The sequence below is a fragment of the Thrips palmi genome, unplaced genomic scaffold (assembly GCF_012932325.1).
Source record: "Thrips palmi isolate BJ-2018 unplaced genomic scaffold, TpBJ-2018v1 HiC_scaffold_8, whole genome shotgun sequence".
NCBI classification, from domain to species: Eukaryota; Metazoa; Arthropoda; class Insecta; order Thysanoptera; family Thripidae; genus Thrips; species Thrips palmi.
This window is the reverse complement of record NW_023144635.1, coordinates 11,952,040-11,973,460: the sequence shown is the minus strand read 5'-3', so window position 1 is coordinate 11,973,460 and position 21,421 is coordinate 11,952,040. Positions and strand designations below refer to the sequence as shown.

At 64.5% G+C, this 21,421-nt stretch overlaps 1 protein-coding gene across 2 annotated transcripts in view; it reads left to right on the top strand.

Annotated features, from left to right (window-relative positions):
* The first annotated feature begins 1,305 nt into the window (after positions 1-1,305).
* The window catches only part of LOC117653206 (ABC transporter G family member 20), a 50,505-nt gene continuing 30,389 nt past the window's right edge, over positions 1,306-21,421 (top strand). Inside the window, exon 1 of one of the 2 annotated variants that reach the window (XM_034398707.1) lies at positions 1,306-1,638. In XM_034398707.1, coding sequence (XP_034254598.1) covers positions 1,442-1,638 — 197 coding nt within the window. In that variant the 5' untranslated portion in view covers positions 1,306-1,441. Of the gene's footprint in view, positions 1,639-12,605; positions 12,820-21,421 lie in introns of those variants that run through there. The other variant, XM_034398708.1, reaches the window with a different exon arrangement.

Here is a 21,421-nt window from a genome sequence, read left to right as displayed (position 1 = left end):
CAGGCAGGCAGGCAGGCAGGCAGGCAGGCAGGCAGGCAGGCAGGGTGGTGGCAATGGTAGGCAAAGTCGCGGCGCGAAGACCGCACTGCGGCTAGAGACTCGCTTTGCTAGCTGTGCTAGCTCTGCTTCACTTCGGCCGGTAAAACAGGGAAACAGGGAAATGGGTGAAGGTCGCCCCTTTAGCAGTGGCGCGTCGCAGCCGCCGTGTATCTCCGCGTATCCGCGCGTATCGGTGCCGTGTTATTGTTATTGTTTTCGTCCTGCCAGCGCCGCAAACTCCGCAAGCCAGGACGGCCGCCGCGTCGCGCCTTGGTGGATTCAGACGATTCAGAGCAGTGTCAGGCCGGCCCGTCGAGCGGCCGAATTTAGCACCGGTGAGAGTGGTTTATAAAGAGGTATCAGCAGAACAGGGGAAAGCACTCGCCGGCACCTGCACTGGAAACACATTAGTACGAGGTCATCCGAAACAGTTTCTATTTAATGCACGCAAGTTGAGGTGGCAGGCCGAGGCGCGAGTAATTTCTATCCTTTTTTTCGCGCGTGGTGCTGCGTGCGTCGCAGAGCCATCACGCGCGCCAAGGATGAAAACAGGAAAACGGAGTCTTAGTGAAAATTCGCAGACGCGTTGGTTTTAGCCGGGCTAGTGCAGCGGCGGCAACTGGCGAGATGCACACGACGCCGGCCGCGCCCAGGGCTCGTCGGCGACCCGTCAGGGCAGACGACGGGACGACGGGACGGGGGCGACACCACCGCAGTGCCGCACTTGGCGACCACGAGGGACTCCAGTTGACTCGTGCTGGAAGGCGGCGGCCACGACGGCGGCCACGGCGGTGGCGGTGCGTGAGGAAGCGCTTGGGAAGGTCACGCCGCGGGGGGAGGCGCCGCGGGGCGGGGGCACGGGGGCCGCGGGGGCAGGGCGGTCCAGGCCCGGCAGGAAAACAACCGACACGGCGGCTACGGCGGCCACGGAGAAGAGGAGAAGGGGGGAAGACGGCGGAGGATACGTAGATACACATAACAGGGTGTAGCTGCAGGTGGAGCAGGTGGAGGGGGCGGCGGTGGCGGGGGCACGGTCTTGGCTCGCCAGCAGGCTGTACGGACGGCACGGCGGCACGGCCTGGCTGGCCTGGCCCGAGGTGCTTCGCCTGCTTGGCCTGCTTGGCCTGCCCCGCCACGGCTTACGGCCCCACCACGGCAGGCCCCAGGCCGGAGAACCGGAGTCAGTCGTGAGCGAACCTCCCCGCCGCGTTCAACCTTAGGCCCTGAGCCGCGTCCCGCCCGCGTCGCGTCAGCAGCGTCGCGCTAGCCCTGCCGGGACCGACCGTCCAGGACGTCCAGGACGCTAGGAACGCGGCCCTGGCCCTGGCCCCGCCGCGAGCGCCGCGAGTTGTAGTGCAGTGATACCTGGAGTGCTTCTTGTTGTGATTGTGTGTGGATCGCCATGGAGAACCCGGACCCCGCCGCGCACATGGTGGAGGATGATGTGGACGTGGAGTCCGGGCTGGGAGGCACCCCGGGCCTCGGCTCGCCCGAGGACGGCAGCTCCTCGCCGACCCTGCCCGAGAGCACCCCCATCAAGGTGACCCCCCACACCGAGAAGATCTTCAAGAAGATGCTCAGCTGGAGTGCAGACACCATGTGAGTGGCCTCCTCGTCCTCCGCGTGCAGCTCGGGGCACTCCCTCGGACCAGGGTCCTTCGGGTCGCTGCCCCGCTGGCCTTTGGCTGGCCTCCCAGCCGAAAATCCCGATTACGGTTCCGGAGAAAATCTCCGCTTACGATCGTAAATCGCCCCAAATTTTCCGGTTGCGATCGGAAACCGGACCTAATTTACGGTTACGGTCGGTCACGTCCCGGTTACGACCGGACTCGTCCCGGTTACGATCGGACTCGTTCCGGTTACGACCGGACCCATTCCGGTTACGATCGGACCAGATCCGGGTCCGAGGCCGGACTCGAAGAAGCATGTCCCATGCGTTTAAGTCTCCAGCGAATTTTCAGAAACACTCCATAACTTGTGAACGGTAACTTATAATAAATTTCTGAAGTCAAAATTGGGCGTAGCTCGCAAAGTTTACCCTGTGGTCATGCATATATAACGCGGATCTCTGCTTGATGGAGCACCACAGAAGACAAACTTGATGTCTTGTGACACTTTGCACTCCGACCGGAATGGTCAGTTACGGTCGTAAACCCTTCCTGGTTACGATCGTAGTCGTAACCGGAAATGTCCGAAATTACGGTCGTAATCGTATTCCGGCCGGAATCGTATCCCGGTCGGAATCCTATCCCGGTCGTAACCGTACTCGGAACCGTAACCGGGATTTTCGGCTGGGCTTGACTCGGCGCCAAGGGTTGGCCGCCACAGGCCGGGTGGGTCGGGTCCGATAAGGATACGGGTCGGGCCAACGCCAGCGGCGAGACGACCAGTGAGTTTCCTCTGAATGGCTGTCAGGACGACCCGGCCCCGCCCGGCCCCGCCTCGACAAACACGCACTTGAACGAGCAAACAGCATCGCAAAACGGCAGAAAAAATAACTTCCTGGCGCTGACGCCGGCAACCTTGGAGGCGACATAGGTCAGGCACTGGCCAGCCACCCGCCAGGATTGTGGCGAGCGCGGGGCGCGCCGGGCGCGGTGCGCGGTCTAAGGGTCACCAGCACCCCCACCCCCTCCACTATGGAGCGTGACGTCAGCAGCCACGGTCCTGCGTAGGTCAAAAAACCCGTCCAGTGACGACGAGGGACCGATAGGCCGCAGGGCCGAGTACCCACCCCGCCACTCGGTTGGGTGACATCCCACCCCTACCGCGGCAGGCGGGGCGGGGCGGGGCGGGGCGGGGTGGGGCGGTGCGCAGTGGCCAGTCACCTCGCACATTCCAACGCGAACCGTCCGTCGCCAGCGCGCCCTGGGCCCTCTAGGGCCCTACACCGCCCCGCCCCGTCCCGCCCGGCCACCGCTTTCCCCTCCCCTGCCACTGGGCTGGCGCGGCTGGCGCGGCTGGCGCCGTGGCGCCTCGCGGGCCGCGCGCCCTTCGACACTGTCAACGAGAAGCGGGTCTCGTTCTCGTTGGCGCTGTTCGGGATGAACAGCCTTGCCGTCGACGGCCAAGTCTCGGCCAAGCCTCGGCCAAGCCGATCGCCGAGACGTGCGCCGAGCCTCGTTTCCGTTTTTCCTTTTTTCGCGGTTTCTTTTCCTCGGCCGGGCCGCGGAGCTGCGGGCTGGTTATGGGCAAGGCGGCCGGGCGGCCGGTGGACCGCCGGACGGAGAAACACATTTTTAATTCCGCGGCGATCAAGCGGCAGCGGCCAGCAGCGGCGGCGGCGCCGCGAACAGGAATCTGTCAAGGCAGACGACAGGCTGCGGAAGACCGTCGGAGTAAAGAAAGAACACGAAGCGCAGCGCGGAATTTCGTTTCGGACACGAAACGCGGAACGGAGGAACGTTTCGGTCGGTTTAAGTGCGCGCTGCTGAGCCGATAGTCGCATTGCAGGCATCGCGACGCTTGGCGATGGACAGCTGTTGATTCACGCCGCTCGTATAAGAAGGACTCGGTGGTGACGTCGGTGACGTCCGAGGCGTCAACATTTACTCGCTAATGACCCGCTTGACGCACACCCGGAGACGCTCGCGTCCGGGCTTCGGCTTCGAGCGAGCGCCGCGTGCGCCAGCGCGTCGAGCAGCGCGTCCTCCTCGGCTTCCTGGAGTGCCTGGAGCGAGAAGCTGCACTTGCTTGAGACCGTAGGCAACCCGCCGCCACCGCCGCGCTGGAGGGACGCGCTGCCTACCTTCCAGGCGGCCCGGCCGGCCGCAGCGGCCGCGCTACGTCACCACGCCAGCCGCCTCACGCCGAAGCATCATTTCGCCGCTTTGTCTCCGTCGCACTAATGGCGCGTCTCGCAGGGGCGCGAGAGAGACGGAGCGACGTCGTGCGTCCGCAGATTAGAGCGCCACTCGGATGAGCGCAGTGTGCGTCATTGACGGTGCGAAGGACGGCCAGGGGGGAGGGGGCAGTGAAAAACCTCCGCCAACCTTTGCCTTGACGACGAGGCTCATCGACTCGTGGCGCGCAAAGGCGCGAAGCGTTCAGGAAAAAACAAACAGTACTTCCCGGCGGAGACGGGCCACGTAGGTTAGCACTAGGATTATTGGCGTCGGGACGCGTCGGGCGGGACGGGCACCGCCTCACCTTCACGTCGGCGTCGTCGCCGGCCGCGCGGGGACACCTTCGGATGCGGGCCTCGGCGTCCAGCGCGTCCGCTCGGCCGCAAGGGCTGGTCCCTTGGCTGGTCCCTTGGCTGGTCCGGCAGCCGGTTGCGTTACGTCAGCCCACAACAAGCCCCCCGGCATGCCGGGCAGCCGGGCTGGGCTGCGTTACGGCGCGAACCGGCTTGGCCGACGGGACGGGTGTCCGCCGCGGGCCGCCCTCCAGCCAGGCCACCTGCGCCTCGCCCTGCGCCCTGCGACGGCCGGAGCGGAGACCTCAACGCGGGCTGCACGGGGAGCGCAAGCGCACCGCGCGCACCGCCACCGCGCGTCGCCTCCCCGCCAATGCCAGGGGTCAGGTTCAAAGCGCCGGCACGCACGCACACGCGCACACGCACACACACATACACACACACACACGCACTAAGTCGGCCGGACGCCCTTGTACCACCCCGCGACCCGGCAAAACTGCCGGTGGGAAAAAACGCAACGGGCCGTCGCACAGTGGGCCAGAAGACCGGTGGAGGCGGCCAAAACGCTAGACGCGTTTTGAGCTCCAGAGTCGCTAATCAGGACGCAAACCGAAAGTGTGACCCCACCAATGGATTCCTCGTTCTGAGAGCAATCCATTGGTGGGGTCACACGTTCGGTTCGAGTCCCATTTAGCGACTCTGCAGCTCAAAACGCGTCTAGAGTTTTGTCCGCCTCCACCGGCCTCTGGCCCACTGTGCGCCGCCAACGCCGCGAGGCTCGAGACGAATCCGCGGTCTCCACTCCAACTGGCACGACGAATTCGTGCATTTGCCGCGGAGGTGGCCAATTTGGGCGATTTGCAGTAGTCGTCGTCGTCGTCGTCGGTGCGGACAAGACACGCGTCTTCCAGGCGGGACGGCGGCACGGCGGCGGTAAACCGGTTCCCGAGGTATTTTTATTTTTCGCCGCGACCCGCTTGCTCCTACGTGACATTGGCTGTGAGACGCGCCAAAATAATCATCGCCCTCGGTGGACAAACGCACGACGCACGCAGCAGGAGGCTATTGTGCGCAGCGATCCGTCGCTCTGTCTGTCTCGCGCCGCTTCGCGCTTCGCGCCGCCCCGTGAGTGCGAGAGAGACAGAGCGACGAGATGGTTCTTCGGAATGCTCGGCTGCACGGCAGAAGCTGGCTCGACCTGGCTGGTCCAGGATGCCTGACCACTCGGTCTGGTCCGGGCGGTCCGCGGCGTCCGCGGCCGTCGCTGGCGAGGCGACGTCATGAGACGGAGACGCCCAGTGACGCAGGCGGGCTAAATACGTGCGAACGGAGTGTGGCAGAGCATTTACGACCAGACGCACACAGACATTTTTACGCACACAGACACAACACGCACGCACACACGCGCGCCTGCATCAATGTGGAGTGTTGGCTGAAATCATTTTAATTCGTTCGGGCGCGTGTGTCTCGTGTACAGTCAGTCTGTGCATCGCCACTCTGTCTCTCTCGCACCCACAGTGGGGCGGGCCGCGGGAGCGAGAGAGACAGCGGTCTCCACGTGCGGCCGGGATGCGGCACGGCGGCAGCGATTTGGCCCTAATCGCTCGGAGGCGCAAAACAAGAAACTAGACTGGGGATTAATCGGAACGACGACGACGTCCGATCGGCCTGCCGACGATGCCGATGCGATCGACACAAAAGGGAAGCCCAACTGTCATTATACAGAAGCTACTCGGGAGCCTGTTTCTGTGCTATTTCCGGACATGTCTGGCTAAAAAAACGGCGGGCTTCAAGCTTGAGTCAGTTGTGAGGCCAGAACAATCGAATCAGAGAGGGTTCTTTCGCGCCAGATGTAGACTTTTACATTGACTGCGGTCGGATGCGCCTGCAAATCACAGCATTGATCGAGACCGCACAGTGGGCCAGAAGCCGGTGGAGGCGGCCAAAACTCTAGGCGCGTTTGGGGCTCCAGAGTCGCTAAATGGGACTCGAACCGAACGCGTGACCCGAGGGGGCAAAAACTCGGGATTTTCGTGTACACATGATTCGGAAAACGCAATGATTGCGCATGGTTTTAATTGATTTCATGGCTGATTTTGCCTTATTTCGCGACGCACCAGGGTGATGTTGAGCGTGATTGCGTGTGATAGTGTTTGGAAAGAAATGATTTCGGACTGATTTGGCCTGGTTTCGTGTGATTCTGCCTGATTTCGGTCGATTTTAGTGATTTTGGCTGATTTCGGATTGCTTGATTTCGCGTGATTCTCAATAATTCGCGTGTGATTTCGGGGGCCGTGTACACATGATTGCGCGAGTTTTTGCCCCCTCGGCGTGACCCCACCAATGGATTCCTCGTTCTGAGAGCAATCCATTGGTGGGGTCACACGTTCGGTTCGAGTCCCATTTAGCGGCTCTGGAGCTCAAAACGCGTCTATAGTTTTGGCCGCCTCCGCCGTTCGTTGAGCGTCCAACCTTAAACCTTAAACCGGCTTCTGGCCCACTGTGGACCGGAGAGCTATACTTTAACTGGGAGCCGTTTTGGACCAAGCCATTGCAGCACCGCCCCGCGTGGTGCAAAGCAGTGCAAAGCAGTGCAAAGCAATGAAGGCACGGCCGGTGACGCATCGCCGCGCGACGCGCAGTGTGCAGCGCATGGCCCGCCCAAAGACAGGCAGCACAGTACATACTCGGCACGTACTCGTCGACCGGGCCGTGCGGCACACTGTGCGGCAGGCCGTGCGCCCCGGGCCGTTTTGCCTGGCGCTTGGCTGGCGAGGCAACGCTTCCGGCCAGGTAATCTTCCCCGCATCACAGTGGCGGCGGCAGGCACCCCGCCCACGCCCACGCCACGCCGGCACCGCGCACCGCGCACCGCCACTTTCTCGATGGAAATTTCTCATAGCCGCGCGCATACCGGCGGCTGCACTGGCCCGGGTCACGGTCCAAAAAATAAAAATAAAATAGAAATAAAAACACTGCGCCACGAACACATTGTCGCAGCTGGCGAAGGCCGAGGCGAAGGCCGCCGGGGGCGGCAGGGGTGGCACCGGTACTCCGCACGGCGGTGCAGGGCGCGGCCTGCGACCCAGTGCGCGCTGCGCCTGCCGGAGGACCCGGAGGACGTGGCCGTGGTGGTCGCCGTGGTGGTCGCCGTCGTGTCGACTCAAGGCCGACCCACTTGTCGGCTCGTTTATCCAGCTCAAGCTCAAACCACTGGACCTAACCCGGCGGCGGCACGGCGGCGGCACGGCGGCCCGCGGAGGGGATCCTCTAGTCGATCACCGCTGCTTGCCTGATTTCTCCCCAACCTTGCCCCCGTCAAGTCCGCGAGGTTGTCCGGGGGAAAAAATAAATACGGGACCGCCTGGCCTGGCGTCGAAGCCACGCCGCCGCGCCGCCGTGCACGTGATGGTGATGGTGGGCATCGCCGGCACTGCTATTTCGGTGGTGTGCGCCCGTCCCGCGCCGTCCCGCGCCGCCCGCGTCTCGCTCGCCGCTTTTGAGACTTGGCGCGGCCGGCCCCTTCGGCCACCGAGCGTCGCCCGCCTCATTCGCATTTCATGCACGGTGTGCAGTACACTCCGCCCGCTTCAGTGTGGGGCCGGCGGCGGATGAAAAGTCCTCGTCGGGGGAAAAAAAATAGCCCGCGAAAATGGTTGGCTGGCTGAGTTACTCGACACGCTGCAGCGGTTAATGGCGGCGAGCTGCAGTCGAAGTGTTCGCCATCGCGGGCCGTTTTTCTCCGTTGTTGGCGTTGTTGTTCGACCCCGAGGCACCTCTGTTGCAGTGCGGTGCACGGCGGTGCATTCAATGATGCCGTTCGATCTGTATGCTAATCGGACGGGCGGCGTTCTCTTTTTTTTTCGTCTTTAGTCGCCACCCCGGTGGGACTTCCCTCCCCGCACCGCCGTCTTGCCAGTGTGGTGGCCTGGAGAAAGCCCTGCCGGCTGGCCCAGCGCGCTCGGCGCGCAGCGCGTCCCTTCCGGACTGCGGCGACTAATGACATTTGCGATATAAAGCGCGTTTCCGTTTATCTGCACGGCCATCGGCACGAGTGCGTGGTGCACGTCGGCGCGGCGGCGCGCGCAGGCGAGCAGGCCGGCCAGGCCCCGCCAGGCCAGCCAAGGACGGGGACGCTCCGCGCTGCTGCGCGCTGCTCCACGCGCGCGGCGCCGGACGGCACGGGGACACGGCGTCGCGCCCGGACTCTAGGCCGCTAGGCGCCGCTAGGCCGGCCTGGACAACATTTTCCATCGCCTGGAATCTTTCGGCCGCAGCGGCGGCGTGCCTGGACCGACCCACCCAGCCTGGCCGCGCCGCTGGAGTCGCTCCAGAGGAGTGACTGCGTCTCCAGTCGAGTGAGCTGTGGCTCGTCAAGTGTCGCCAGTGCAGCGACTCCAGCAGAGCGATGGCTTCAGTCCAGTGTCTTCAGTGCAGTGGCTCCACTGGACGTGCTGCCCAGGGAGTGGCCGCGCTCATCTCGAACTCCGAAAGTTTCTCCAGCAGGTTCTGGCCCGTGTCCAGATTTACGGCGCCTGACGCACTAGCCGGCCTGCCGACGGCCTGTCCAGCCTCGATATCCCCATTCAATAATACAATCTCATTATATCCTTTTTTTTCGAATGATTCTCAGTCTTGAAATGAGGAAGCTAAACGATGCAGCCGATTCAGTGGCTGGCGGTGCCCAGACTGCCATGCCCAGCCCGTGCCTGTGTGGCTCACCTTGGGACTCGCGCTCAAAGAGATCCACACCGCCCGCCCCGCCCCGGCCCGGCCGCTTCTAGACGCGACGGCAACTCTTGGAACTTGTTTGTAGAGTTTGGAGATACTCCCTCGAAGGGGAGTGTCTGCCCGGCGGTCCGACGACATGGACATAATGAGCGGCAGGGCAGGAGCAAGAGCAAAGAGCAAAGAGACGGGGGAAATTACCCCCGTCAACCCGTTCGCCTCCAGGTCGACCTCCAGACCGGGCCGTCGGGGAGGCCGCTGGCTGCCGCTGGCTCGCGTGGGGTGGCCGACGACCGCCGGCGGCGAGGGCCGGGCCCCGGCCGGGCCCCGGCCGCCGCGTCAGAGCGTCACGCCACCGAGGCGAAGGGGAGGGGCCACGAAAAACGGGTACTCCACGGGGTTGGTCGCCAGGGACCGGTTGGTGGTGCCATTGCCCCGAAATCCCTCCCCGCTGCGCCTCTCTCCCTCTCTCTCGCACTCCTGGCGCGTCCCGTGTGGGTGCGAGAGAGACAGGCCGACGGCCCCCCGTTGAGCCTGCTGCCCGTCGGCCGCACCACGGCCCTGTCCTCTGTCCCCGCAGCCCCGAGGCCCGCGCACAGTAAATTGAAATGGCAGAATCTGTAGTGGTCTGAGAGCCCCAAATCGCAGAAACTGACAGTAAATAGATCCGGGGCGGTTTTGCACCAAAACCGCCAACGGCAAACCCATTCTGCACACAGGCGACGGAATCCGTGCACTCGCCACGGAATCCGGACAACACTGCATCGTAATCGTCAATTGCGATTCCCTCCACCTCGCGACTTTGAGATGTTATATTATTGGAAATAAAGAGTGTAGATGTACCGCGTAAGGAATATATTAATTTATAGACTTGTCAAAGCAAGAAAAAGTATGCACACTCATCAATATATGTAAATAATGTCCAAAACAACAAAACATTCAGAGACACAGTGAGGTTAGGTTGGCCAGCGAGACCGCAACCCCTTAGCAGTTTCTGTGAGCCCATCTCAGTTTCTGTGGAGCCTTTGTCAGTTTCTGTTAGCCCATGCCAGTTTCTGTGACTACCAAATTCAGAATCATTTACTGGCGGTTTCTGTGCCCAACCGTTACGGATTCTGCCATTTCAATTTACTGTGCGGCAGGCCGGCAGTCTCGCGCCACTCGCGGCCAGCCGGCAGAATGTCCAATGACGCTGAGCTGAGTACCAGGTACCTGACCTGCGTACCGGCTGCGTCAATACCCCGTCGCGAGGCGGGGCGGGGCCGGCGGCCCGAGGAATGCTTGTTCTCGCTGTTTCCCCACGGGGCCCCCAGCGGCCCCAGCGAGCCTCGGCGGGTTGTGCCTTGCAGGGCCACGCCGACGGCCAGCGGGGCGCATTTGGCGGCTTTGCTAACGCCGGAAAAAATGAAGGCGGCTGGCGCTGCTGGTGGGCCTTCCTGGAAACGGTCGACTCGGCGCGCGCTAACTGTGAGGCTGTTAGCTGCAGCGTTAGGAAACCCTCAACGCGAGCGGCGAAATGGCATGGCCGTAGAATCAGAGTCAGGATCGGGTTCGGTATGGCTCGCATTAACGGGCCCTCCGGCCTGCGGGCCCTGTCTAGAAAGCAATCCGGGGCTCGGCCGCGACCATCCGGGACTACGCGACTGGCTGCAGGCGGCTGCAGGACTCCTGCAGGAACTGGTAGGAAGGCGTCCGGTCTCTCTCATCCCATGCCCACGTCCCATGAGTGCGAGCGAGAGGGACGGGGCCAGCCTCGCCGGCGCGGCTGGCCGCGGGAAAGCGAGTCGGACGGGGTTTAGGGTTTGTGGCGGTTTGTCGCGAGGCGTCGATGACGTCGACGCCAACCTCCGAGCGGCCAGGCTCGCGCCTCGTAGTCTCGCGCCGAGAGGCAGACTGCCGCCCCGCCCCGTGCGTGCCCATCGGCGCGTGCATTGCATACTGGCGGCCCTGCCGGGCCCTGCGCGATCCCCACGCCGGCACTGCCGAGTGTGCAGGCGAACTGCTACTGCAGACAGCAGCCTTAACTTGACTTCGGCTTGAACCATCGCTTGAACCCTCAGACACGTCAGTTAGTACTTCGTACTCTCTGCGGCTTGGACCTCGAACCACAAGGAAGTATAGAGAGTCCGGCCCGGCCGCTAATGCTGCTCGCGCGCTCGCGCCGCCTCGGCCACTCGGCCGTCATCACGGACTAAATAATCATCACGTTGGAGGAGAAAAATAGCGCGCCGTAATTGATTCGCGCATTACGTAAAAGCAGCGATCATTTGGCAGCGTCGGTGCCGCCGGGACGGGTCGCGGCGGGTCGGACGACGGGTCGGACGACGGGTCGGACGGCGGGTCGGTCCTTGTCGATAATTACTGCACACGCGCGCGACCCGCGACCGCGCGAAGGAAACGGCCGCAAAAACGGCAAAAACGGCGTCGTGCCTTCGAGTGTAGCGCCGCGACGGTATTATCGAGACGTTCTTTGGCGTGCGTTCCCGGCGCCGCCGCGTGCGCTCGAACATGGCGCCGCCGCGGTTCCAAGGGCCGTGTCGTCGCTCTGTCCTCACAGCCCTGCGGCCTGCGCCTGCGGGGCGACGAGTGCCACGGAGACACGGCGACGAAACGATCCTGTGGAATCAGGCGGCAGTTTCAAAACGCGAGAATGGCGCTCGCGCGGAAGGCCGGCTAATGTCAACAGCGATCAGTGCCCCCGCCGCCCCGCCCCACCGTGGCGTCGCGCGTCTTCCGCGTTTTGGACGCCGTCGCGGCGGGGCGGGGCGGGGCGGGGCGGCACAGAGGCGCTCACTGGAGGTGCGAACGGGGCTCCGCGACGATGAATAAGCGTTGAGCAAAGACGGGCGCCGCCGCACCCTGCAGGCTGACTCCGAACAGTGCTTTCGTCTGAGTCTCTCTGTCGCTCTCGCTCTCACGGCACCAGCCTGAAGTGCGTTGTCTCTGGACGACCGCGGCAACGCCAACAGACAGATGGATGGATAGATGGATGGATGGATAGATGGATGGCCAGTCACTTCACTTGGGGAAGCCCTCGAAGCTCGTTAAAATTATAAATAAAGTAATGGCCGGCCGTAACGCCATGCCCGCCGGCCTCACCTCCGCCCCTCCCTCCGAGGCGTCCCCGCCCTGCCCTACCCTGCCGTCGCGATGAGTTTTTCCCCCGCGGGTCTATTGCTTCGACGGACGGGTGCAAAAAGCCTCGCGGGTCATCCGCGTGTCGACACGGGCACACGGGCCGCCATGCCGCCGCCACCGGGGTCAGGGCCACGAAGTGCAAGAACTCGAAGAACTCGCGGCATTTGTACCGACGGGAACCTTTCCAGGGACAAATCCCCCCTCCCCTCCCAAGAAAGGCCTTCAGGAAATCAATCGTCAGTCCGGAGGCTCAACGTCGAAATACTCACTGAGGCGCACCATCCACCTCTGGAGTTTCATTTTCCGTGGCGCGTCTTCTGCTGGGAGTAGGTTAGCCCGAGTTGCCTTGCCAGTTGGGAGTCTCTCACCGGAATCCTCCGCCGCGAGATGCACGACGCAGCGTCAAACCGTGAAGCTAGTGGCAAGCGAGGCAAGGCCCGCTGGGATATGTTTCACCTTTCAAAGCTCAGAACGCGGCATGTCCGGTTTTCAACAGCGACAAAGTACAAGTTGTGTTGGTAACAGTGCGGAGGGTCCGCAGCCGAAGGCAAGAGTGTGGGCGTTGCGTGTTGGCAGCCGTGGGCGTCGGAGGAGAAGGCAGTGGCAGTGGAGTGGCACGCATAACCTCAGATCGGCGGGTGTGATCATTGTTTACTTTGTGAGTCGTGTGTGTCGCCGGCCGGTCCGCCCGCTAAATGAACCATGGTTAGTGAGGCGTTCAAACTCAGCCGAGTGTCGGAGAAGAAGCCTGCCAAAGATGCCGCGGCCGAAGTGAGGTAGGCGTCATTGTAGTTCGTAAACACGGAGGATTGTTTTTGGTTAGTGTCTCAAGGCGACGGACGGCCCGGCCGTTTGCTTTGGGGCTTTGCAGCACGAGTCGTGGCTCGCTGGACTCGGCAAAGGTGGGGCTGGGCCGGGCCGGGCTGGGCGTGCTTGCACAGCGTTTGTGTTTCGGGACGAGCCGTGCGACACGTGAGGCAGTGGATAGAGAGAGGCCGCCACAGCGCACGCTCGCGTACACTGTACAGCAGGCGGCAGGACACTGTCTGTCCGTGCAGGCTTCGATAAATGTGTCTCGCTTGACTGGGACTCGAACCCGCGACCGTGCCGCGGCCGCGCGTGCCTGCCGCTTGCTTTCTTGGTCAGGGACGTGGCTCTGGCGGCCATGTCCGGACGCCGGATGCGCAAGTCAATAAGAAAGTGGACCTTCGCGCGGCCTGCGGCTGGCTCTGGCTACGCCACTGCCGTCCGCTGCCGGCCACTGCCCACAGCACGGACCGTTCAGGCCGCGTTTCGGCCGCGTCCGGAGCGGGCGACGGGAACGGGCCGCGTCGACGCGGTGCTCGTGTCCGGCGTGGCGCTTCGAACGCCGCCCCGCCGGACGTACTGTGACACGGCACATGACGAGTCGCGGTGGGGCCCTGGCGGGGCCTCGGCGCCCTGCCGCTGACGGTGTCCTGGCCGCACCGCGGCCCTCCATGGGCAGTGAGCGATGCGCAGCCTCGCCAGTGTGGGACCGCGCCGCGTCCAACGACTGCCGCCGCCGCCGGCTCGCGCGTGTTGAACTCGGCCGCGCCGTCGACGTCCACCCGGAGCACCCCGTCATCGGCCACCCCGCAGCGACATGGGCCACCCCTTGCCGTGCAGTGCCGGGGGCGGCCCCGCGCCCGTCCCTCCGCGCTAGACCCCCGGCGTCGTCTGATGACGGTGCTTCGCCGCCGAGGTCCCCATGACCGTGTCGCGCATGCTGTCGTGGCTGCGGGGGCTGCTGCGGGGGCAGTGGCCCCAGGGCGACCCGGAGCCGCCCCGCCAGCCGCGCCCCCGCCGCCCCACGGCGCCCTCGGCCCTGCGCGCCCGGGAGCTCTTCACCTTCAGCCCCCTGTGAGTCCGCCAACCTGTCTGTCTCGCACTCATTCCACTCCACTGTGCCGCAAGTAGCCGCGCTGGCCGGTCTGCGGCTCTTCCATTTATACTCGGATGGATTTGGCCTGTCCGCTCGCATAATCGCCAGCCATTAGCAAGTTAAGGAGGCGCTGCTATTTTGCCCCACTATTAGCGCGGCTGTCGGATTCCTCACGTGCCTCGTCGCGCTGTCTCTCTCGCACCCTGAGGGAACGCCCCGTGAGTGCGAGAGAGACGGAGCGACGAAATCGCTCCGCAGCATGCGACTGCACTGCAGTGCGGGGCAGTGCGGGGCAGTGCGGGTAATGGCGCCGCTTGACAAGCAAAAACCGTGGCCGCCGTGCCACATTGAGTTTGCGCCATCGGCGCCATCCCGGCCACACCGCCGCACCGTCGTTTGGCGCCGTTTCCGGATGAAAACTGCGGCGGCACTGCGCGGCCCATAGCGCCCATGGCGCGGCCGCGGCCGGGCGCCCGTCCGTTCGGCCGTCTGTTCGGTTTAGATGTTTGGATGCCGTGCGGCCCGCGCCTGCCGCCTGCCGCGCCGCGCGTGCTCCGGGATGCGCCGCGCGTGGACACCGCGGAGCCTCGGACACTTGGCGTGTCGCGCCAGCGGCGTAGCCGGGCCGCCGGGCCGCCGGGCGTAGCAGGCGGCGGGGACGGCAGAGGTCCGCGCCCCGAACGGCCCCAAACGATCGCACAACGCACAGTGGGCCAGAAGACCGGTGGAGGCGGCCAAAACTCTAAACGCGTTTTGAGCTCCAGAGTCGCTAAATGGGACTCGAACCGAACGTGTGATTGCTGTGCATTGAACGTCCAATGGATTGCTCTCCGAACGAGGAATCTATTGGTGGGGTCACTCGTTCGGTTCGAGTCCCGTTCAGCGACTCTGGAGCTCAAAACGCGTCTAGAGTTGTGGCCGCCTCGACCGGTCTTCTGGCCCACTGTGCAACGCGACGCCGCAACCGACCGGTGCATATTGTCGTGGGAGTGGGAGTGAGTGCTACCGCGGTCCAAGGGAAAAGGGGGAGGGGGAGGGAAGATGGGGGGGTTCCATTGTCCGCGACCCTCGGATAGCCGCTTGTAGGGCAGGAAAAAGCAACACTTGCCTCTTTAAGTAGGCAAAAAGTACACCTTCCTCCCCCCTGGCTCTGGATCCGCCACTGCGCAGTGGCTTCGTGGATCTCCTTGCCTGTCGTCTCTGGCGTGTGTGTGCGCGCGCGCGTTTGTGTGTGTGTGTTGTCGTCGCGGTGCTGCGCGCAGCTTCCCGCCGCGGCCGCCAGAGCGCGCCTGTTCGCGGCTAGGACCGCGGTCTGCCGCGGGCCGGCGGTGGCGCGCGCGAGTTCCCGCCGCGGCCGTCGGGGCGCGCCACTGCCGCCTCGGAGGGAAGTCCCGCCCCGCCGCGAAGCGCCGCGAAGCTGTGCGAAGAAGTGTGGACTTAGTTTTTATGTTTGTCTCTCTCTCTCTCTGTTTTCAGGTAAGTGCGCTGTGCAGTGGTATGGATTACACTCATCATCGCGGCGTCCTGGCGTCCCGGTGCCGGCCGGCCACTCGGGTGAGCGAGCCGCCCGACTTGCCACGCTGTTATTAAAAGCGCTCGTGCCATTTCCGCGCTGCCCGTCCACTTTGCCATCTTCCCCGAGCGTGCCGGCCGTGCCGCTCACCTTGGCTGGGGATCGATGTCGCCCAGAATAATGTCGCCTGGATGCGGGCGGGCCTCCACGCCCGCCGCGGTGAACGGACCGCCGCCGCTCGAGCCGAAGACTCGCCGTCAATTATTAACAACGGGAAGAGTGGATTACAGGAAGCCCGACCGGCCCAACGACTAGCATTAGGGGCCGGCCGCCTCGCATCTGAAATCGCTTTTTCTCCCATTCCGAACCGGTCAAGATTTGGTGGAAGGCGTCCTCTAGTGGGTGCGAGAGAAACAGAACGACGGGGTCCTCTGGCGGTCCTCGCCCCCCCGGCAGCAGAGGTCGGACTTTTGAGCGATTTCGGCTGGCTGCAACGGCTGGGCGACAGCCGTTGCCCTGGGATTCGGCTGGCCCGGGCCGGCCCAGCCAGCCAAAGTCGGCTGGCTGGGACCCAGCCGAGTTCGGCTGGGCAGCCACGGGGCGGCTGTCGCGGCCGGAGACAGCACTGGAAGGTGAGAGGGGAAGGGAGGGTCGAGCGTCGCCGGCCTAGCAGACGAAACGAGCCAGAGCCGGCACCGTCGCTGAGGCGACGCCGGCGACGCACTGCGACGCGCTCTCTGTCGCACACGTTGGCAGCCGGAGTCGGCTGAGGCCCAGCCTTTGCAGCCAGCCGACGTAGCGCAAAAGTCCGACCTCTGCCCGGCAGTGCCCGGCCCGGCCGGCAGGGAGCGCCGTGCGGGTAGGCAGCACTCTTGGGCGCGTGCCGCGCGGGCCGGCCTACCCTCGCAGGCTGACAATGCTCTGTCTCTTTCGCACTCACGGGGCGGCCCGCCAGGGTGCGACAGAGACAGGGAACCGCTGCGGGCGCGTCGTGTCGCGGTGGAGTCATTAGCCAGGGCTATTATGCCATTGCCGCCATTGCCTGGCCGGAGCCCAGCGAGCGGCGCGCCACTGCCGAGTCCGGCCCGGCCAGGCACTGACCTTCAAACCTGTCATAATGTCACTGCGGCCCAGCCTATCAGTGTGCCCGCACGACCAATTTTTTGGATTTGTTTTTCACCGTTTGGTTTTTTGTCCCTATCGGCCCTGCCGGGGGATAATTACGTTTGGTGGGTTTTGCGCGCTGCTCCGGTTGGCCGATAGTCCGTCCGCTTGGCGTGCATCGTCGTGGCACCTGTCTCGCGCGTCGCCCCGCTCCTTCCTCCCCCTCGCCTTGTCGGACGGCCCTCCGTAATCTGGCGATGGGTGGCCGACCCACATCGCGGTGGCCGCGCTCACTTCAAGTATCGAGCGTCATCGGCTATCTGCTTGCGCCGTGCGCTGCCGCGCCGCGCAGCAGGTGTGTCGTGGGGTATCGCCGTCGCCGCGGGTTGCGGAGTATCGCCGCGGCGGCCGGGGCGGGTACCGCACTAGAGTCGCGTGGACGCGGAGTATTTCCTACGCGTGACGGCGGCGGGGAGGGGGACGGGGCTGCTGCGTCGGTACGCCGTCCATTAGCCGCCAGGGCGGCGGTGTCGGTGGTCTGGACCGCCTGGACTCGGCCGTCGGTGTTTCGAGATGCAGGCCCAAGTGTTTTTGGGGATTGCATTTTGGCGGACGCGGCACCGCCGCTGCACAGTGGCTCCGAGTGTATCGCACCGCGAACGTGAACCTTGCTCGTTGTCGCAATGCGAGGTGTCCCGGCTGGAGGGGGCTAGCCAGTGGCGAGCCACGCAAGCGGAGGATACCCGGACCGGACCGGACCCGCTCGGATTGCTCAATGGCTCTGGACCCGACTCCACTCCAGCCAGCAGCTCAGCCACTTCGGCCGATGGCACTCTGCTCACCAAGCAAACCTTTTTATTTCTTCTTTCTCTTTCTGTTTTCGAAGCGGGGGTTGTTTGCGGGCTGGCACGCAAAGTGGTGGCCATCCTTGCGGCGAGATGCACCCCGATAACGACCGATAGCGCCCCGAGTTTGCGTTGTGCTTGGCAGCTGTCAACGCCAAGGTCCGAGTCCTGACACCCACGCCACGCCCTGCCGACACCGCACAGTGGGCCAGAAGACTGGGACAGGCGGCCAAAACTCTCGACGCGTTTTGAGCTCCAGAGTCGCCAAACAGGGCTCGAACTGCGTGTATGACCCCACCACTGGATTCCTCGTTCGGAGAGCAATCCATTGGTAGGGTCACACGGTGGGTTCGAGTCCCGTTTTACGACTCTGGAGCTCCAAACGCGTCTAGAATTTTGGCCGCCTCCACCGGTCTTCTGGCCCACTGCGCACCGTGTCGTCGCCGCTGCAGCGGTTGCACATGCAGTGGTCGGCGATTGGGAAGGCCATCGCCACGCTGGCGCGCGCTGGCGTGCGGGATGGCGCTTTGCTTGGCGTTGCCTGGCGCTGCTTCCGACATCCTTGGCGTGTTGGCTTCGACCTCCTTGCTGCGTTCCCCTCCCCTCCCCCTCTGGTTTGGCGCGAAACGCGTGCCTGAGAACGGCGCAGGTGATTATTGAGGCCGTCGGCCTGGACGGTGGCGACCTGGCATGGCCTGTCCGTTCGATACGTCGCCGAGTGACTCATTCCTTAATCAGGACGGTGGCGTCGCGGCGGCCGGCGGCAAAAGGACACAACAACGCTCGGCTCGTGTTGCGCCGCTTTGCCCGGCTTTGCCGCTTCCCGACAGCCCGTTATGCACCGCGCACCGCGTATCGATGTGCACGTCGGCGTGCCGCGGCGCGCGCCCGTCTGATCGCCCTGGTCAGGTCACGACAACCATGCCGCTGCACGCCATCCACCCCGCTGGCGTTCGGCCGGCCTCCCAGTGACACGTGACGTGACACGTGGCCACCCCCTGGGCCTGGGCCGAGCCATGGCCGAGCCCTGGGCCGACGCCGCGACCGCCCTCCTGACCCTCTGCTAGCCGGGGGCGCCGAGGGGGCTGCCAGTCTTCACCAGGACGCCGGCGGGTCGCGTCGCTGTCGCGCTGTCGTCGCCTTGTTGCGCGTTGCTGCCGTCGCCGTCGTGCTCCGCCACGCCCGCGCGACCACGACCTCGGCCTGCTTGTAGTTGAAGCTCACGACTCGGCGAGGTACACCCTCTTCCTGGTCGCCTTCCGGGCCAGCGCCACGCACTGCCAGAGGGCAGCTCGAGCAGCCCGTCGTCCGCCCCGCGTGCCCCCAGATGGTGTCCGAGTCCGCCAGTCCGCCGCGACGCAGTAGTGGCCGCCGCGTGCATGGTGCATGTCACCCGGCGTGGCGGTGCGCGGTGCGGTGCGCGGTGCGGCCAAGGTTACATGGCCTATTACTGCAGCGTTTTCGTTTTTGCGGTCGCGCCGTGTGGCGGTGCGCCGCGGTGCGCCAAGCCGTTCTGCTTTTTTACTCCGGAGAAAGTGCCGCATCCCGTGTGTGTCATCGTCTCGGTTTCCGCCGCGCGGTGCGGCGGTGCGCGGCAGTTCGCGGCAGAGCGGCGCCCGGGTCGCTGCCGGCCATTGATTGGCGCCGTGGGTGTGACCCACTGATCTTGAAGGCGGCCGTCAACAGGTTGCCGTTGTTACCGCGCCACCCCCCGCCCGCCGTCCGCCCACGCAGGGCCGAGGGCCGCAGGGCCCGGCGCCAAGGGCTCGGTGCGGTGGCGGCCCCGCGGCCCCGCGGCGCGGGGGTCATTCATGCGCGCGGTCCCTTTCCCGCGGTTTTGCACTCGTCGCGATCCCCGCGGCCCGCGCCACGCGACGCAGTGTGTCACCAAGTTCGGCCGGCCACGCGGCACGGCAAGGCCGCGGCCGTCATTACGGTAAGGGTCGCCGCCGCGGCCGCCGCGTCGTTAGAACGCCGCTGTGGCGGCCGCCGGGAGGACGCTCTGTCTCTCTCGCACACCTTCGGCAGGCCCAGCGAGTGCGAGAGAGACAGAGCGACGAAACTCTCCGGAATCAGCCCCCTGGTGGCATTCGGCCGGAGATGGTATCGTGGGGGAAAAGGTTTGGAACCGCCGGCGCGTCCCCGTCCGCCTGTCCGCGCGGGCCGTGTTTGAACAGCAAGAGAGTCCCCAGGGAGCGCGACGAGGGACCAGGCTGTTCGCGTGCCGCGCAAACTGGCGCGGGGCCGCCACTGGCCGCGACACACAGACGACCGAAAATCGAGGAAAACGGTTGCCGACGCGAGGAATCGATGTGTTTGCCTTGCCGTCCGTCCGTGCCGGTCCGAGCGTGGCGGCAAGTTCGAGCCGGGGCGCAGGAAGGTTGTTCGCGGCCTGGAAACGTTATTACCACCTTCGCGACAATTCTGTGAAGTACCCAAAATTTGCAAAATAAAAAAGGGAAAAAGTTAAGAGAAGACCTGCTGACGCACTCAAGCGGGCGCACCGCGTCGGGCAGCCGCGTAGTAGCCTGTCAATTATGTATTTGATCCGGACGATGGCGTTTTTGTTTAATTTTAGTCGGCCGGCTGTCACAGTGACCTTGCGTCGTGACGGAAAGAGCGGCCGCCGCGCTGCCACGCCATCGAGCTATCGAACGCCCTGCTGGGCGATAGCATCGCGGACCGCGTCGCCTGGCGTCGCGGCCCTACCGCCCGCCGTCCACTTAATTTTCGTTTTGTTTCTGGAGAACGAGAACTCTCGCCTCGCTTTGCCCCGTTCCGTTCCGCCGCCTTGCCGCACAGTGGGCCAGAAGACCGGTGGAGGCGGCCAAAACTCCAGACGCGTTTTGAGCTCCAGAGTCGCTAAATGGGACTCGAACCGAACGTGTGACCCCACCAATGGATTCCTCGTGCGGAGAGCAATCCATTGGTGGGGTCACACGTTCGGTTCGAGTCCCATTTAGCTGCTCTGGAGCTCAAAACGCGTCTAGAGGTTTGGCCGCCTCCACCGGTCTTCTGGCCCACTGTGTGCCGCCCCGCTCGTCATCGGCCTGCCCAGGCAGCCCAGGGACTGGGCCGTGATTGCCGCCGTTTTACGACGCGGGATTGGCTGGCGTGGTTCGGCGAGCCGGCGCGTTTTGCGGAGTACCATTCAAATTATTTCCAGAGTGGAAAATCACTCGGCACTTTCGCGCGGAAGATTTTTTTCGCGCGTGTTTGTTGTATTTTGAACCGGGTTGTATACTACGTTGGTCGATTCGCTGCTCACTCCCGGGGAAGCGGCCGAAACGCGGGCGGGCCTCTAGGGGCTCGCTGCCGATGGCGATGTCGATGGCGATGGCTCTCTGGCTGTGCGGTGCTGCGCAGCGTGGCGCGGCGTGGCGGTCGATTTGGGCTCGATGGGCTGTCCTTTGCAGTGCGTGGGCGCCACTACCTGCCGCCCGTGGCATGGCCCGTATGGCCGCGCAGTGACAGTGGCCAGTGACATGGCGCCGGCCTCGGTGCCCGAAGACGCGGACCCCGACGCGCCGACCACCGACGCGGCGGATGGCGAGCTGCGCGAGGTGGTGGTGGAGGCGGCCGAAGACGCCCTGCTGGCCGAGATCGCCGAGCTGGAGGAGGCGGCCGAGGCCGAGATGGCCGAGGAGGCGGCGGCGGCGGCCCACAGCCCCCGCGCCGTGCGGCAGCGCGCCGACGGCGGCGACGTGGACGCCGACATCGACGCCGTGATCGACGTGGAGGTGGTGACCAGGTCCAGGGCGTCGTCCCTCATCGCCACGCCGGGCTCGGCGTCGCCGTCCTCCACGGGGACGCCCGGCCGCAGCGGCAGCACGGTGGACATCATCGAAGTCAGGTACAGTGACGTCGCCGTCGTGGTCCTGGTGCTGTGCCGGGAGCTAACCGAGAGTGACGTGCAGGCGTACGGCTTCGTGGTCCTTGCCCTGGTTGGGTCAGGAGGTGGGTCGATGGTGGACAACTCGGACATGACGCCAAGGTGCAGCCACGTAATACGA